The 19,717-nt window shown below is 32.7% G+C and overlaps 1 protein-coding gene and 1 long non-coding RNA gene across 2 annotated transcripts in view; one reads left to right on the plus strand and one right to left on the minus strand.

The window, feature by feature from the left end:
* LOC121236938 overlaps nt 1-8,359 on the plus strand; it is a 30,154-nt gene extending 21,795 nt beyond the window's left edge. The window contains exons 2-3 of the long non-coding RNA XR_005934847.1: nt 8,123-8,133; nt 8,327-8,359. This is a non-coding gene — a long non-coding RNA (uncharacterized LOC121236938). The remainder of the gene's footprint in view (nt 1-8,122; nt 8,134-8,326) is intronic.
* On the minus strand, nt 5,331-17,825 carry LOC121236936 (alpha/beta hydrolase domain-containing protein 17B-like). The gene is made up of 5 exons (XM_041133456.1): nt 17,348-17,825; nt 15,517-15,553; nt 15,178-15,414; nt 14,038-14,085; nt 5,331-5,914 (listed from the first exon to the last, which is right to left on the minus strand). Exons 1-5 carry the CDS (start codon nt 17,647-17,649, stop codon nt 5,399-5,401), a joined length of 1,140 nt encoding a protein of 379 aa, XP_040989390.1. The 5' UTR covers nt 17,650-17,825; the 3' UTR covers nt 5,331-5,398.
* Nucleotides 17,826-19,717: the final 1,892 nt, after the last annotated feature.

Genomic DNA, 19,717 nt, shown 5'->3' on the forward strand with positions numbered 1-19,717 from the left:
GCAAAGAAGAGATATTACACACACATAAGAAATCCATCGCGTCGATCCAAGCTAGAAAAAAAAAAATTTAGACATGTCGCAAGATCACAAAATCGCTAGACTCTATAATCATCTCTTGCATTACAATATCCAATTATTAAATTTATAACCTAATTCTCACACAAAATTAAAAACAAATATGGGAAATTTTAATCATCTTAAATCTCAATCATACTCCCAATATCTTAAGTAGTCATCTAGCTATAGTCACATGTAAAAACATAAAGACCATTACAGTCCATTTTTCTTATTTCATCTGTGCATTTACAGTTCTTACTAGGGTCACAGTAGTCTTTTGGTTATACAGTGCATTTACAGTTCTTACTGGGACCACTGCAATTCTTTCAGCCTATCATTCACACTGACAATACTAACTAAGACTACCTAGTGGGAATTTACTATTTTATCACTAAAAGAAATGAAGACTAATGTCTAAACATTCAAGCCTACCATTCATAGATGATAAAATAATCACATATCCACATGTTCAATTCACACATACATGTAATCACATTTAATCTAAAATATTAAATAAAAGATCACATGTAATATAACAATAAAAATATATCTAAGCATATATTAAATCTTGTAAAAAAAGAGAGAGAAAACAAATGTATAAGAAATACATTTAAAAACCCCACCTAAACCAAATGAAACTCGCAGCCTAGTGGTGCGCCTAGCTCCTTGGTTTAGTAGGTGGTCTTCGGTACAAAACCCAAGTGTGCCACATTTGATGTCCTATTTTGTTTTTTTTTTAAAAATGAGCTTTTGTAGTGTTGGGACACAAAAAAAAACGCTCAGCCCTGTTTAACATTTTTTAAAGTCGAATGGCCCAAGCCCAGCCCAGATGACAAAGTCATCTACTAGGGCACTATTCATATGAACAGTGCCTTTACGCAGCAAGCTTCTGTCGCCACCACAAGCAACCACTGCTTCCACCTCAATACAGATGAAACGTCAGCCGTAGCCTCAACCTCACACATGAGCAGTGCCTTTACGCAGCAAGCTTCTGTCGCCACCACAAGCAACCGCTGCTTCCGCCTCAGCTACAAATGAAACGTCAGCCGCAGCTTCAACCTCACCTTGAGCTGTCGATATCGATACACGGCATTTTCCAGAAAAAAACAGAGGTGGCGTTGCACCACCTCTTTGGTGCGCGCAGCACATCACTGCTCATGGCGGCTCAGCCCAAATTGAGTTTTTTAAAAAAATGTGGCAGCACCACTGGTGCGCACACACTGAAAGACTTCAATTGGTTTTTTTTTTTTAAAAAAAAAAAAAGAACACAAAAAATTGCACCCAGATTTCAGGCATATGCAAGAAAAAAGTATAAACTGGGAACAACTAAAAAATAGCTCTTATACCAATGTAAGAAAGCACAGCTTACTAAGTTACTCCACAAGTTTATTCAGTCTAGCAAATCTCAAGCATCTCCTTTTAATGGCAAAGTGTACTAGGTAATGTAAACTAAAGTAACACTCAACAAATCTACAGTCTAAATACTATTTCAAGAGAGAACAAAAAGAGTGAGAGATTTGTGTTTTAGATGATCCAAAAAACCAACTGAGGGGGGCTATATATAGCCCACCCCACACGGCTGGCCTTAAAGGCCAACCTTCATTCTGCCATTTAAATGATAGTAAGCCATGTGTTACTAGTTACAATGCAGGAGAGGAGGGGGTCAGTCCCACATGGGCGCCCCTCCATCTAACATTATAAAATAACATATACTAAGATACCTTCTATTTAAAATAAGACTCGAAAAAAGTGGTATTTGAATCATTTTGTTTCGCGCTTAACACGGGGCAAAGCATTCAAAGTTCTTTTAAAAAATGGGGATAAATTTATATTGCTTTTGGTAAAAAGAATGAAAAGTCTTTGAAATGTATTTTTATTGGGTCTTGGTAAAAATAAAACTTGTTTAATGAACTATTTAAGGTGCTAAGAATTTGTTTTTTTTTTTCGCAAGAATCGAGATAAATAACTACATAAAAATAGAGATTAAATTTAAAAACAATTAAAATAAAACTGTTCTAACAAAAGGGGAATCTATTTTTAAGAAGTTTTGGAGGGAAAAATAAATAAAATTGCTACAATCACATATAGATAGCACAAACTGGTACATTATAACTATTTTATAACAAAAATATATTTACAATATAACGTACTACATCAAATGTAACGTCCCGTTTTCGAAAGTCTGAAGAGTTAGCTCTTAATACTTAATATCACCTCCAATATTACAACTACAAAATCTAGAAAACTCTATAAAATATTAATTCATTTGTCCAATCCAAATATTCATGTTCTTTCATAAGGACAACAAAAAATTTATCAATAAAATAAATTAGAAATTCTCCAAAAGACTCAAAAATATCATTAACCGATCATATCAAAATAACCGAAATTAATTAATTTACTAATTATGACTCTCAAATAAGTACTTGTACCATTGAACACTTATTCATCTGCGAACATCAAACATTTCTACCATTGCCTACTCTTGCTCTCCAGCAGAACCATTAAGATTATCTGAAAAATGTTTGGAAATAAGGGGTGAGTTATCAACAACTCAGTAAGTAGAAAACATATACTAATATGCTAACATGAGCATTTCTAGAATTCAGAATGCTGAACAAAAACACTTTTTATTTTCAGAATGTAGAGTCAGAACATGCTATCAAAAATATCAGAGTGAAAGTTTAAAGAAATATTCCTCTTCAAAATTCTTTTGTCATATAACTGAACACATTATATAAGAACAAAATTTCATGTTTAACCTTGTGGTAGGATTGTGCAAACCCTGGCGGCCAACCAAGCAGAAACAGAATGTGAATATTTCTTTTATTATTCTCAAAGCCCCGAATGTGCACACAGGAAAAACCACGCAGAAAACCACTTTGCATCCAAAGTGAGTGCAACAGAAACAGAAAAATTGGTATCAACCCGATCAGAGGCCACAGTTTTACATCCGTGGTAAGGTCAAAATGGAACAGATACATAAACAGAATCTCATACCAGAAGTTTTCAGAAATCACATCATATTATATCAGAGTACAGAACATCTTCAGAACAGAGCATAATCAGATCACAAAAATATAATTTTATGCACAAAATCTCATGTTCGCTCTCTTTTGCACAGTTCAGAAACAAAATGCAAAAATAACTCATGTATGCACCAGTCATACCAGAAAATACTTTATTCTTATATAGAATTTCATGAGTAATGCAGAACAAATAACTGGGGTTATTTCAAATTTCTTTTCATAACAAAGCATGCATGCTTTTCATAAAATCAACCCCAGATCATTTTATTTTATGTAAAGTCTAGCCTAAATACCCCGCTTACTTAAACTGCTTAGCTTATCATAATTTCTCCACAGGAGTACTGAACGAGCATCAATCATCACCTATAAAATTGTCATGTAACTCCCATAAATTTCAATTCAATTCTTAAACCTAAAATAACCTATTTTTTCTAGATGTCTAAAATTCTCTTAATCCTAAAAATATTATCACTTCCCAATTTCATCAATAATCATTTAATAAATATTTCATTAAATTCATCAATATCCTAAAATACTAACTTAACAATATAAACTCACAAGCATCTAAGTCTAAAGAAAAACCTGCAGCCCACGTGAAACCAGTTTGTTAACAAATGTGTTTTGGGAAATAAACAAAATATGGCCATGTTTGACAGATTGAAATAAAAACTTAACGCCCATTTTTTAAAACAAAACACATATTGATTTCAAAACCAAAGAGACGTGCGGCGTGGCTTACCCAACGAGCACAGAGGACCCGTGATAGAAAGCACGACATGGCGGAACTGGGTGGTTAGCGAAGACATTGTTGAGTTGAGCGGTGTGAGACGTGATGGACATAGGGTGTCGTGAGGGGAAACGAGGTCGTGGGCTTATCGAGAAGGTCAACAAACAACAGACTTGGGGTGGCAATGGCCGGCATTTTCTGGGCAGGTAATGACGACGCAGAGAGAGTTGGCGTTGTGGGTGGCTAGGTTGTGGTTCGTCGTGGAGGGAGCAGGTGCTATGTTTCGATTGCTAATATAGGAGCTGTTGGGTTCGTGATGCTGCTAATGGTGGCTAGGACGCACAGAGTCGGCTTTCTAACGCAGAAACACTACGGACGTGCCACCAGTCGTCTTGAGCTGGCCTTGCTAGCGGCAATGGAGTGGAGGTCTCGGTTGGTTGAGGCACAACTTAGTTTTGGGAGTAGGTAGATGCTCTGAGGAGTTTGGATGGCTGAGGTCATGAAAAGAGGGCAGCGACAACTTGGGGTTTCTTCATGCATGAGGGATGGTTGTGATGCGCATATATATAGGGGATTGAATCTAAAAACCCTAGAGAGGGAAAGAAGGAAAGATGTGCATCGGCAAACCGTAGAACATGTACGTGATTGAAGTGTGCATGCAGTGGGAATGAAAGTGAAACCGTGCACGTGGTGGAGTCTAGAATTGTTTTTTACGAGCTAGGGCTCTTTAACCTAAAAATATTTGGTCCACGTCTTGATCTTGCATGAGATTAATACATGAGCTTTTTTTTTAAGTTTTGAGCCTCGACTCAACCTAAAGAAAAAAAAAAATACTTGTCCAAAAAATTTTCCAGGTGAAAATCCACTTGTTCTATTAAAAGATTTTAAACCTTATTATCAAACCTATTTAAAAATTATATTCTGTCAAAAAAAAAAAATCTTAAGCTCGTAGTCTCTTCCAAAAACTTTACTCACATTCCCCAATGGGCTTTTCATAACTATAAACTAAAAAATAAAACATACCAGGTGCTGAACCTAGATATTACATCAAATCACTTCAATTTATAAATTTATTTTATATAATAGTAAAACATTTTTAAAAACAACCATTTTTAACCAAACTACCTTGGAATACTTTTGTTGTCAATGAAAGATACTGATCACAGAAAACACGAACCCAAGAACTCTTCCATTGCTTAGAAGGAGGACAATGAACTTAGAAAAATGGCTAGTTTTATTACACAAAATTAAATTATTTCATCTGATATAATTATTATAATTTTTTCAAACCCTCACATAAAATATAATAAACAATTCAATTTTTTTAAATTCTAAAATAAAAATTATATTATAACAATATTTTATTCAACTTTTAACAAAACATCTCATTTTATCTCATCAAAACTGCGTAACCAAACGAAGACACTTCAATCCACGACACACTCGCTGGAGCTTCAAGATAACAAAAGCTTCAAGATAACAAACTTCAGAAAACACAAGTAAATCCAGAAAATAATTTCCCAATCCCTTTTCCCAAGAACGAACTCAGAGCACAAAATTCGTTGCAGAGAAAACATATCTACCTCTACCCAGCTCGAATCCTATCCAACCAGTCAACGCTCTTCCGAGCTTTCTCCAGCTGCTGGTCAATGCTTCTCCTAGATCTCTCATGGCATAACTCCACGCTTCTCCTCGACCTTTCAATCTGGTCAAACGACATTCTCGACTTGTCCAAATTGTTTTGAGACTTGAAGCTGTAGTCTTGAATGATTCTAAATTTTTCAGACCTGTCGATGCTGTTCCTCGGTCTCTCTCTCCAGTAATGATCAGTACTCTTCCTAGGAGCCTCCAAGCAGTGATCGGTACTCCATCTGGAGTAGCGTTCATGATGTCTGTCTGTGCGGCTGGTCGGAGCATTATGCCGACGTGAATGTGACTTTTCAACCGAGGAGATGAACTTCTTTAGATGCCTGAGGTATGCAGGAAAAAGCTCCAAATCACAGTGGTTTCCTCCTTTGATCCATAAGGGTTCATACTTCTCCTGACACAGTTGCCAGAGCTGCTTGCCGTGAGAACAGTCGACAACTTCATCAGCAGTTCCCTGCAATACAACAACACAATCCGGGCAAGATATCGAATTAGATTGTTTTCATACTTATTCCGAGATTGTCTATTGTCCCACCGGAAACAACTAGAAAATCAAATGAAACAGTTAATATTTTCTTGTCGAGAAAGTGTCACATCTAGAGATTTTGGAAAGAAACGTAAATTTATAAAGTGACCTTGACATTTTGCAAAACGTCGGATCTATAATCAATCGTATCACATTAAATCACGTTAGTTTATTTTGATAACATCAATTTATAAACGAAGCACTTCTCTTTCTATTTTAACGAGGATGAATGTTGAAAACCATGCAAATGCAACATGTTCATGTTACATAAGTAAATGATGGATCTTTCACCAACTCTACATGATCTCCATATAATAAAAAATAAACAAAATAAAAAATACAGTGACCAATACTTCATAATATTTTAATTCTCTACTTATGATCAATGTTCTCCCAAGTTATATTTTCATTTGACATTGCAAAGATGTCCAAGACCTCACATTTGTGGCAGTGTTTTATATGTTCCAAGCATTGTACAGAAGAAAAATACCGTCTAAACCTCAAATTACTTTTCTGGAACTTCAAACTTCAAATGAAAGTAGTTCTACAGAAGTTAGGCATATCAATGCATGTATATTTAGGCCTCGTTTGGTTATGCAGTTCAGATGAGATGAAAGATTTTGTTGAAAGTTGAATAAAATATTATTAGAATATAATTTTTTAATATAATTTTTATTTTAAAATTTAAAAAAATTGAATTGTTAATTATATTTTATTTAAAAGTTTGAAAAAATTATAATGATGAGATGAGATGAGATGAGATGTTTTGTGTATCCAAACCAGACCTTAAAGATGTTGTAATATGTGAAGAAGAAGAAAAAATAAATAAATAAAAGTGAAAGCAAGAGTTTGAAGTATCATTAAATTTTGGAAATTAAGAATTAGTTTGTTTTCAGAGATGAGATGAGATTAAAGTTAAATAAAATATTATTATAATATATTTTTTAGTATTATTTTTGTTTTGAAATTTAAAAAAATTAAATTATTTATTTTATTTTATATAAAGATTTGAAAAAATTATAATGATAAAATAAAATGAAATGAGATAAAATAAGATATTTTTCGAAAATAAACGGCTTAAGAAGACCAGTTTCTCATCTACCAAACAAAGACATCTATTTAAAAGACTTGAGTTGAGGTTGACCACAAATTGATATCCCATCACTTCTGCTGCAAAAATGATACTGCTTTTCACCTTTTAGCTCTGTAGCTTTCATATCTTAGGGATTTTATGCAGAAAAAAAAAACAGATAAAAGTGAAAGCAAGAGTTTGCAGTATCATAAATTTTCGAAATTAAGAAAACCAGTTTCACGTCTACCAAACAAAGACATCTCTATTTAAAAGACTCGAGTTGAGGTTGAGTACACACTGACATTCCATCACTTCTGCTGCAAAAAAGATACTGCTTTTCTCCTTTTACATATAGCTTTTATCTCCTCATCTCTTATGGATCTCGGTCCTCTAGGTGCCTTCAATTTATATTTAAATTTAATACACTTTCATTCATTTTGCTCTTACTTGCACAGGAGACGTCAGTGTCTGGTCTTTAACAACTACCTGTCCTTTCTAAAAATATTACTTCGACTTTGTTCTAAACGAGAGTCGGAATTAAATTAAATTTAATAATACATTAGTATGAACAAATTATTATTATTAAATAATATACTTATATTATAATATAAATAGACTAAGGACTCATTTGGATATAAAAAATATCTCACCTCATCTCATCTCATCATTATAATTTTTTCAAATTTTTACACAATATAATAAATAATTCAATTTTTTCAAATCTCAAAATAATAATAATATTAAAAAATAATACTCTAATAATATTTTATTTAAATCATCTAAAACCATCACGTATCATCTTACTATCCAAATGAGTCCTAAATTAACTAATAATAGTTTAGTATATATAACATCATACAATACTGTATAACATTAATGTATAATAACATGTAATACTTATGTATAAACACTAACGTATAATAATATGTAATGCTAATATTTAATAACTCATGTATAATAACATTTAATACTAAGTCTAGTATATAATTAAATTAGAAATAAGTTAGAAAGTAATATAATAAGATGTAATTAAAACCATAGTATAAGTTTATAATAGGAATAAGTTAAAACATTAGTACATATTATAATTTGTTAATATTTAATAACATGTAATACTATAGTATAATAAAATGTAAATAGACATTAGTTAAATAGTAACTGTTAATAATCAACACTAACAATTAAATTTAGTGATAAAAAGATTATAAAAACCATAAATAAAGAAATTTATGATTATAACAAAGATTAAAAATTTAAAACTGGCTTAGGGTTTAATTTAGGATTTGATTTAGGGTTTAGGAAAAAAAGGGCCCAACACAAAAGAAGGGCCCAATACACTCTAGTTGTTTAGCCCAGCAGCCCAAAAGGACCAGAACAGAGTCAAAACGGCATGTTTTGGTCACAGACTCACAAAACGCCACAATCAACGTAAAACGACATCGTTTTTAGACGTTAAACAGCACCGTTTTATGTGGTTTTGGCTGAAGTTACCCCCCCCCCCAACCTTTAGTTCATCACTAATGACTTCACTCAAATCCCGCTGAGTCCCTCTGGTCTAACCCTAGCCACTCAAAGACACGACCCTAGCCGGCAGCCGCAAGCACCTCAGCCTCAGCCCGTGGTTGGCGTCCACCCAGCCTAGCGTTCACCCAAGTAAGCCCGTCTCTCTTCTCTCGAGTCCCATTGCTTATCTCTCCCTCTTCTCTCATCGCCTCTCTCTATTTTGTTTTGATGTTTTATTTTCTTTGACATGTTACAGGGTTTCGAGGCTAACCAAGCTGTAAGGTGACGGACCGACCGACAGTCTCCTTGAAAATTTCCCCGTCGCCTCTCCATCTCAGAGTGAGTTTTTTTTTTTTTTTTTAATGATCTCCGTCGCCTCTCTCCTTGAAAATGTTAGTGTGTTTATGATATGTGTTTATGCAATAATTAACAGCTTCAACTTGAGAGTTAATGCAATAATTAATTAATCTTATGTGTTTATGTTTGTGTCTTCAATAAGGTCTTAGTTAATGCGTTAGTTTTCTAGACAAATATCAGTACCTTAATTATTAGAAAAAGAAGGGACGCTTGTATTTGAATTCTTTCTCATCTGTATATATAATAAGTTAATTGACACTAGGTGATCTTACTTGTATTTGTTGAATCTATATGCAGCAGCTTTGTGAATCTCTTTGTTTGTATATACAGTAAACTCCTAAATAGTAATCTAAAATTGTCCTCACCAGTAACTTTTAAATGTCCCTAAATTGCATGATTTGAATTCATCTACTTTTTTTGTATATTGCATGTAACAGTGAACTCTGAGCAACTTGTCACCTTTACCAACATCAGAACAAATCATATGAATTGGGGCTGGATGAAAAAGAAGAGTAGAGGCAGAAGCATTTAATTCATATAATGTATTCATGAATATTTCACATATCAACCTTATCTTCTATAAAGACAATCTCTCTAATTTTCTAAGATTAATTAAAGGCAATTATTCCATATAATTACTTGGTTGATTTGTATAGCCATTACCCATTAAACAAGTAAGAGAAAAAGAAGTGTATGTACACATCAATGACAGTTATCAAAACCACTTGCTTCCCTTTCAGCTGGTGCTAAACGTGCATCCCACATTTACAATATTTGCAAATAATTTTGAAGTTCTGCTTTACGGTTCTGAATCATTGGACTCTAATGATCCATCACTTTTTCAATTTATAATATGTTCTCTAATGTTAATCTGGTTGTGAACCATTAGTTTTGAATCCTTGGTTGTGAATCCGATCATGAAGTTTTTTTGATTTGTTGTATTGTGTTTTAGTTTTAAATCATGAATATTGAAGGCGCAAGCACTCCTACGTCCACCTTTGCATCATGTCCAGAAGGACCACAACAGCTTGTTGAGGCTCCCATTATCGATGAGTCTAGTGAACCATTAGACTCTTCGGTTGGCACTCCTAATACCTTTCAGTCTACCCCCCGCCCTCCACCAGGTACTAGAATCTCCAAAAATAAGTCTGGAGTGTGGGATCACTTCACAAGAGTCCCTAATTGTGATCCCGATGAACCTACAACTACTTGTAACAATTGTGGGAGGTTGTGGAAATGCCATCCTAAGAGGTAGAACACTTCAGCCTTGAGAGCACACATCTCTCTTTGCTCTTAAAATCGTAAGAGTAGATTGGACAAGGGTCAACAATTTTTTATCCCGAAGGCAAGAGTTGAAGGAGGGGAAGGAGAAAAGACACTAAGGATGACCAAGTATAACGAGAAAGAAATTAGGTTTGCCTTGCTAGGATGGTGATAGTTGATGAGTTACCTTTTCCAGTTGTTGAGGGCCAAGAGTTTCAGGACTACACTAAATCCCTTGATCTTTCCTATTCTTTCTCATTTTACGGTAATGAGAGATTGTGTGAGGCTATTCTTGAGGAGAATGATAGTTTGAAAAAAATGTTTTTGACTACTAAGCAAAGAGTGTGCTTGACCATCGAAGCTTGGACGTCTATCCAAAACATCAATTACAGGTGTGTCACGGCTCATTTTATTGATAGTAGTTGAAAGTTGCATAAGTGGATAATTTCAATTAGTCGTATTAGTGATCACAAAGGGGCAACAATTGGGAGGGAGTTGGAGGAGTGTATGCTTGATTGAGGGATTGACAAAATTCTTACAATAGTAGCGGACAATGCTTCCTCTAACGACTCCGTTATTGATTGGTTGAGAACAGTTGAAGTTGGAAGACTGGAGTGTGTTGTGGATCAAGACTTTATATTTACATGAAGTTGATGAGTCAATCAAAAAGATTAGCAATTTGATTAGGTATGTGAAGTCTTCTCCCCAAAGACTTGCCACTTTCAATTCTTGTGTTGAGAGGTCAAAAGTTCCATATAATAGTTTCTTATGTCTTGATGTACCTTCTAGATAGAACTCGACTTTTCTTATGCTGATGTGGCTGGGAAGTATAAAAAAGCCTTAAAACTTTGCTTGATGAGGATCCGTACTCACGAGTTTATTTGTCTGAAGATGGGCATGAGAGAAGAGAATTAGGAGCTCTCGTGCTTGATGATTTGGAGGCTATAAAAAACTTTTCGAAGTTTCTAAGAGTATTTTATAATGTCGCATTGCGTATTTCTGGTACATTATGTCACTGCGAATATGTATTTTCAAGAGCTCATTAATATTTATGCCAACTTGAATAGTTTTTATGACAATATTAGTCGATGCTTGAGTGCAAATGGTCTTTAGAAAGAAAACAAAATATAATAAATATTGGGGGGATCTTGGAAAGATAAACAAGTTGTTTGTTGCTGCCATTCTTGATCCACAGTAAAAGTTGGTTACTCAAGCATATTGGTTCAATCAAACATTAGACGATGAGAAAGGTGAGAAATTTGTTGAAATCCTCGAGCAATATGAAACCTTTCTATAAACAACATGTTACGTTTGGTGGTGAGTACAAATGTGGGTCTAAGTCAAGTATTTCTGACACTCGTAATGAGAGTAGTATCTCAATGGGGAGTAGCTCTTCATCTGATTCCTTGGCTTTTTTGAGAAACTTCCATAAAGAGCGAAAATCAGCATGCTTGACGGACTATAAATCAGAGCTAGAACGGTATTTGTTGGAGGATATTGAGATCCCTATAGAGAGTTTTGATATTTTAATTTGGTGGAGGGTTAACTCCACTAAATATCCAGTTCTTGCTATAATGGCGAGAGATATAGTATCCATTCCGATCACCACCGTAGCATCTGAATCAGCATTTAGCACAAGAGGTTGTGTCCTGGATCCGTTTCAGAGTTTTTTTGGCTCCTAAAACTATGGAGGCTCTTGTGTGTATGCAAAACTAGTTGAAATCCACTCTCATACGCATGAGTCAAAATTATTTGGATATAATTGATGATGTAGAGAGCTATAAGTTAGACTTAGGTAATATATTTCAAACTTAATAAGTTTTGTTATACATCTTGATTTATAATTTTTTTTATACTAATTTCTTATATTTTAACATCTTAACGTAGAATTGACCACCAGAATGACGACTTTACTATATGAAGACGATTGAGGTTGAGGTGCATTTGTGAAATTGTGTAATTTGTTATTTGTTTAATTTTGTTTTCTTTATTTTTATAAATTTATGTGATATCTTAATTCCTTATTAATTTTTTTCTTTTTTCTTCAGGCGCAACTTGGAATGGCACTCACTTTATTGGTTCCTTGGTTGAATAGGAACAACTTTTTTTTTTTTTCTTCTTCTTCTTTTGTTATGTTTTTTTAACTTGTAGTGATTTTAGTGAACGATTTAGTTTTGTAATTTTAGTTATTTTTTTAACTTGTAGTGATTCTAGTGAATGATTTAGTTTTGTAATTTTTATTATATATCTTTAATTTGTATGAATAATTTATTTTTGCAATTTTGGTTATCTTTTAATAAATTTGAAATAATATTTTTAAAAAAAATTGAAATATGGAAGATCAAATCCGATTAGCGAAAGCCCAAAATTTCCAAATTCAAATTTTAAATGATCTGAGGAAAAAAAAACCAATAAAAAAGATCAAATCCGACTCCGCTTTGACAAATCAGAATCAGAGTCAGATTAGAGGCTATAAGAATCGGAGTCGAAGTCAAAGGTAGGGCACTCATACTCCGAAATTGTCGATGCTCAGCCCTATGGGTGTATATCGGTCCAGTCCGATCAGTCCAGCCAAATTATTTTGTTATTTTTTTCAACTTTTTTTTTTACAAATAAATTAATAAAAAAATTATTTAAAATACTAAAATTAAAATTAAGTGAATTATTAATGTGGATTATGTAACTAACTCATGAAACAAAAATATTTAACTATAATTATATTTATGGTGTTGATAGTTACTACTTACTAACTTAGATTTTACTCTTTAGTATGCATAATTATTAATAATGTCATACATTTTATATATGATTAATGAATATCAAATAATTTTATTGTACATAGAATATTCATGCTTGCTTGCAACTTAGGTATTTAAAAAAAAAAAAAGACCTAATTACTTTAATTCAGTATAAATAGTAGAATATGTATGAATCTATGATGTATCAACTATTTACATATAATGACATAAATTATCACATAATTTATGATTTATTATTAATTGATAATATATATTATTTAATATTTTATATGGTTAAAGATAATAAATTAGATTAAAATTACATCATTACCTTATATAATTACTATATAAAAATAATATATTAAATTATTAAAAGTATTTTAAATATATGTAGTTCGGTCCAGTCCAGTCCAAAATTTATAGACCCTGGGACCAAACCGAATTTATTCGATCCACAATTTGTGGGATCGAAACCCACTGGTATAGTTTTCGGTCCAGTCCAGACCGAAAGGTGTACACCCCTACTCAGCCCTACGATATGCGCACAATTTTTTTATTATTCTTTATATAACTATGTTTTAAAACGATGGTAATTATATAAAGTGATATTACTTTCATAAGTTATTTTATAAAAATGTTTCTAGTATAAAGTATCGTACAAATGGTTGTGTCTATCATTTCTTCTGCTCACCATTCATTTATCACAACATGTCCATTTTCCAAGCAAGACATGCTCAATTTCAAAAAGTTTTTAATTAAAACTAGGGGCCAAAGCATGGATAAGAATAATATATTAAGGTTTCTTTCTTGATTCTTGTTACTCCTTTTAATTATTTTGCTCACAAAATATATATATATATATATATATATATATACTCCTTTTAATTATTTAAATGTGCTGTGATTTATTCTATAAGTAAAAGGTGGATTCTGATATAATAAAAAATTTCTTTAATATTGTTGTATTAAATAAAATTTTAGGTGCAAAATATGTAGATTTATATTTTCAACTACAAGGGAAAAAAAAAAACTAATAGAAGAAGCATGTCCCACTAAATAGATCACATTAATCACTTTATGAGATGGCAAATGCAAGATATTAAGTTTTTGAAACTTACATGAACTACAAGCACAGGGCACCTTACAGATGGGATTTTGTCAATATTCTGCACAAAATAAATTTCAAATGGTATTCAGACACAGAAAGCTGCAAAACTCTTTTTTAAATATAACAACAATCAATGATGGGTTAGATTTTAAAGCTGCCCACATCAGATTAAAAAACTTCTTGTAAGAACAATCTAAAATTAAATAATGAAAATTTAAAATTCAAAAAATTATATATATAAGAAAAAAAAAATAGGATTTAAACTTTTTAAAGAAACAAATAATACAAACTAAGGGGCATGTTTGGATACTATGGGAATTTTCAAAACTCATAATTTCATTCCCAAATATCACTCAAACACAAAACATTTTTTAATTTCAACATTTCAACTTTTTCATCTAATCATTACTTAATCATTATTCAAATACAAAAATCAATACAACGTCAAACAAACTTCAAAACAAAAATTATATTCAAACAATTTTTTAACTTCATAATATTTTTATTGAACTTTTTTTTCTCTCATTTCCTAAAACCCAATAAAACATCGTCACCCAAACCATTTCACTACTATTCACAAAATTCTGAGATACTCCAAGTGTCCAAACCATGCCTTAAAACGAAAAATATAAATTCTTAAGAAGTATCTAAATAAAATTTAGAAAACACAAATGCTACAAATGTGAAAAAATAAAAAATAAATAAATAAAATAAAATAAATTAAAGTTATGTTCTCTTAACCGAAGGATGCAGTGAGCAAAGGGTAACATCATGATTCCCATCCACCCTTCCCTCCTTTTTTAATTTCTAATTTTTATTCTTGACATTTTTTTTTTAAAAATCTTAGGTCTTTTTTATCTAATTTTTCTAGCCTTTTTGTGCACATGTTCTTCTTAAGATTTTAAAGTTTTTTCAAATCCTAAGTGTTTTTTCAAAGTTATAAGTTCCTTTTTTCCTAATAAAAAACAGGTTTTTAATTTCTCGTAAGGGCTATCAAAAACAGATGGGCGAAAGGACAATTTTGACTCAAAATGACAGACCGAATTAATGTCTTTGAAACCTGGAGAGTTTGCAGCAAAACAATGGGATTAAATTAGTATTTAACCTATTAATAAAAGCATTGATGTAGATCAACAAACAAGAACTTGACCTTGTAGATGTCAAACCAGTACGAGCGCTTGACAGGATACATGACCCTTAACCCTGATAGTATAGGACTATGTAGAACAACAGCTCTTAGTTTAGGCAAACGGGCAGCAAGATCCAAAGTGGGGCCACTTCCAACAGATTGGCCATAAAGGATTATGTCTTCTCGCTTTGCCCCATAGTTCTCTTCAAGACATTTGTATGCTGCTTCGATGTCTGCATAGGTGTTTTGCTCACTTGGCTGCAGAAAGACATGAGATTCAAAGCTTGAATCTTGTTTATTGACAAAACCACTAGAAACAAATTCATGTTTCCCTTTATATTTTCAAGCTGCTGTTAATACCTTTCCTGATGACTGTCCATAGCCAGAGTAGTCATACCTGCATAATTTACTAAGGTGATTGAGAGTACATTCAAAGTATGAAGTTTAATGGGAAGTCAGTTGCCTCCAACTTAGATAAATTCTGCTGTATGAGAGAAATCACATTATAAAAATAGAAACTGTAAGAGGGACATCATATAATAAATATGGAAACTGTAATTTATGACTTTATGGTACCAACACACATATTTTGATGGTTAGGCCTTAGAAAAAAATACTCTTATCATTATGACAATTGAATACAGAGACAACGGTGGTGATTTTATACAAAACTAGGAAGCTTTTCTCACAGTTAAGGCTAATGTTAAAATATAAAATAAAAAATAAAATCTACCTCTTTCCATCAACTTAAACTTTTGGAACAAGGGATGATCTCACATGGTATCAGAGCAGAGGTCTTGAGTTCGAACCCTGACTCTACACTCTACTCCATTTAATTAAATATTCCACGTATTGGGCTACCCATTGAGGGGGAGTCTAGCCCACACGTGAGGGAGAGTGTTAAAATATAAAATAAATAATAAAATCTATCTCTTCTCATCAACTTAAACTTTTGGAACAAGTGATGATTTCACAGCTAGCAATGCTCATTTCAGCCTTGTTTTTGCTACTTTGGCAATGCCCTGCTTTAAGCAATAAACTTTTCTTTACAACACAGAATCAATAGACATTATTTAACTCAGCTTATAAATGCATCCTGCTCAACTAGAAACAGTAAGTAAAAGTATTTATAATTTATAGAGGTGTATTAGAAGCTGAAACTGAAATTAATATCACAATTACATAAACAGGGAAGTAGAACACACGGGGCGGGGCGTTAAGTCAAATAAACCAAGCCAAAATCAAATGCAGAAAAAAAAAATGAAAAAAGCTAAAACTGAAATACATTATCAAAATAAATCAAAACACTTGCTCAACCATGCATAGATGCATTCACCAACTTCTATAAAATTCATTTATTTTCTTGGCCACTAAACCCAGGACCAACAAGAATTTAACCAAAAAATTAAAAATGAAAGCTAAAGTGGGATCTAGTTTTAATGGCAAAGCTTCTGTTACCAATCATCAAACTTTGTTGTTGGATCAATTCATTAAGCTTTCTGCCAGCAAACATTGTAAGTACGATCCATCGATTCATAAAAAGAAAAAAATAACATTGTACCTATCAATTAATGGTATTGCCACTGTAAAGATCCCAATTTCTCAACTTTCTTGTTGGATCAATCATTAAGCTAAAGACAGAAGAATGATTTCATCCTAAGATCTTTCGATTTTCACTACGAATCTCCATTTTCCAATTGGACCAAGGACGCAAACAACCCCAGAAAAACATCACAAACCGAGGATGTTAAAGAATAAAATCCACGCATGCATTGAACAAATTGAAAGGAAAAAGAAAAACAGAAAAGAGAACAGAGAGACCTCAGACCTAACCCAATCCCTGCCCTCCCACTGTACAGCCAATACTACGAACGATGGACACACGTTCCACTTCAATCCCTATATAATCTCGAACTCCATATTTAAAACAGATATCAGCCCCTTTCACATGGTTAAAAAAAAAAAAAAAACTCTGCGTCAATGCAAACCTGCTCAGACAGACATACTCTGCTCCTAGTTTTCCACAATACTTTCCTTTCGTTCTACGCGAAGAAACTCAAATTCTCACAGAAATGTGATATGGGTATCGCTAAGTCATCTTGAATACAGTATAATATATACCAATCACAGACAAAAACAAACGTGAAAATGGGACAAAAGGCACGAGAGAAAGGAGGTAGGTATGTAGTACCCCATGAGATTAACCCGCAAATGGGTGCTGAGTTCGATGAAAAGCTCGTACATTTGGCCTATATCAGCTGCATTTCCATGGGAGTAGAGGAGGGTGGAGGTGGCCATAGGGTGCCGGACGTAAACGGCCACGATCTCGGTGCCGCGGCGGGTGGGCAGCCTGAGAACGTCGACGTTCTCGCGGTGAGGAAAGGGGTCCAGGAGCAGAAGGCCAGTTGCACTTTCAGTAATTAGTTTGTAGGATGGTGGGTTTGGCGGAAAGAATGCAAATTTTGCAGCCATCGATGAAGTCACCCCACCCATCACTCTCTCTCTCTATCTATCTCTTTCTAACTGAAACTTCTCAGACAGAGTGGAAAATTGAAATTCCTTTAATTCCTGCAGTCTCATCGTGCTTTGTGTGAGCTCAGTTAAAGACTGGTACTGACAGACAGTCACAGAGGTGAGAATGAGAGAGAGAGAGAGAGAGAGAGAGAGGGGAGAGGTGGGCAAAGGGCCCACTTCCAGGAAGTGACTTCCTATCCATTTGTTTCTGAACGGGGCAATGATAGTGTGACGTTGCACATTTTTCATGCAACTTTCTTTGAGAGCCACGACACCGACACCCTCCACGTGTCGTGGTAGTTTCCTCCAATTATTCTATTGACTTTTTTTTCTCTTATTCTTATTTTTTGCACTATTTTCAGAATTTCAGTACACTGTTTTCAGAATTTGCTGTTAGAATGTTACTGTTAAGATAATAAAATATTGTTTTTTAATATTATTATAATTTTAAATTTTAAAAAAATTATAATAATAAGTTGAAATGGATTAAAATATCAAACTAAGTCTTAGTACTTAATTTATAACCGTCTTTTTCACCTTTTCTTTGTATTTAGAAGATATGCATTCAATTCCACTCCCAATATGGTTGTTTTCCATTTTGCATTTAATCCGTTCTCCTTGGATTTTAAAATTCTTTTTTGATTATTCTCGAAATGAGATTTCTTTTATATATATCTTCACTTACACTTTTACACAAATTATGTCATCTCATTATAATTTTTTTAAATTTTTATATAAAATATAATAAATAATTTAATTTTTTTAAATTTTTAAAATAAAAATTATATTATAAAATTATATTCTAATAATATTTTTTTTAATTTTTAATTTTTATTTTCTTTCATCTCATTTGTATAATTAAATAAGGTCTTAACTTTCCGTCATGATCTCTAAAAACACTGGTATTGATAACCAAATATTGAATGGTTTTGGATTAGGTCATATGGCATTATCTTACCTTTTAGCTACACTAATTGAAAGAGGTTCAAATTTGACCCTCAACTATACCAAGGGCGTCTTAATTTTCTATTCTTATTTCACACAGTGAACGGTACAATTTACAAGAAAAATTTGTACAAAATTAAACTAACAATTTCATAAAACTTTTGATATTTATTGTTAGATTCTCACTTAGAAATAATAATAATGGAAAATATAAGTAAATAATAACAAAAATAATTTAATTAAATGAACGATATAATTGTTATGTTTCAAAAGAAAAAATCGTGGGTGTTATAAATTATGATAATTAAAAAAAAAATATTTTATTTGATTAAAAAATAAAAAATAACTAATAGATTTGTAAAATATGACAAAAAAATCTAAAAGAATAATTAAAAAAGTTAAAAAGTAAATAATAGTTTATCATTATAAAAAGTTTAGATAGGAAATACAATATGAGATTAGACTTTGAGTGGGATAAACAAAAAGCAAAAATGGTGATATTAGGCAAAGTTTATCTCATGCCTCATGGTATAGGCTATATTTGGATGTTAATTTCGTCTCAACATATTTTATACATTTAAATATATTTTAATAGGATTTATAAAATACTATTATTTATAAATCATCTGAAATTATCTTAACATCTAAATATAACATTAATCAATCCAATACTAATGCTATAAGGCGAAAGCCCTTTGTAGTACCCATCTTCTTAGTGGAACTCCTCTCCTCCTCTATCACCGGATGTCTCAATTTCTTTTAGCAGTCAACCATGTTTTCTTTGTTTTTCACCCATTTCAAACTCTTTCTTTACTTTTAGGTTTTTGTTATCGTATAGTTCTACACTTATCTAGCTTTCATAATTATCGATGCATGACCACTGCGTTGCCACCCCTTCATCAGTTTCTCTTTGTGCGAACCCAACCATTTCCACTTTCAATGAGTGCCATAGATAAGATCTAACGACACTCCCGGCCTACACACCTTCCTTAATAAAAATCCCAAAACCGATCCCCGAGCCTTAGCACTTTCCATATTGGCTGTATATTTAATTATTTATATTATTTTTTTAATATTTTTTTTTATCTTCATTCAAAAACAT

Source organism: Juglans microcarpa x Juglans regia, chromosome 6S (genome assembly GCF_004785595.1).
Source record: "Juglans microcarpa x Juglans regia isolate MS1-56 chromosome 6S, Jm3101_v1.0, whole genome shotgun sequence".
In the NCBI taxonomy this organism is placed as follows: Eukaryota; Viridiplantae; Streptophyta; class Magnoliopsida; order Fagales; family Juglandaceae; genus Juglans; species Juglans microcarpa x Juglans regia.

Excerpts from the sequence above, each read along its gene's own strand:
- LOC121236936 (XM_041133456.1), bottom strand. The coding sequence starts at position 17,649 with ATGGGTGGGGTGACTTCATCGATGGCTGCAAAATTTGCATTCTTTCCG. Across the intron at positions 15,554-17,347 it reads TTGCGGGTTAATCTCATGGG|GTATGACTACTCTGGCTATG; the intron begins GTACTACATACC and ends TAAATTATGCAG. Across the intron at positions 5,915-14,037 it reads GCCCTGTGCTTGTAGTTCAT|GGAACTGCTGATGAAGTTGT; the intron begins GTAAGTTTCAAA and ends GTTGTATTGCAG.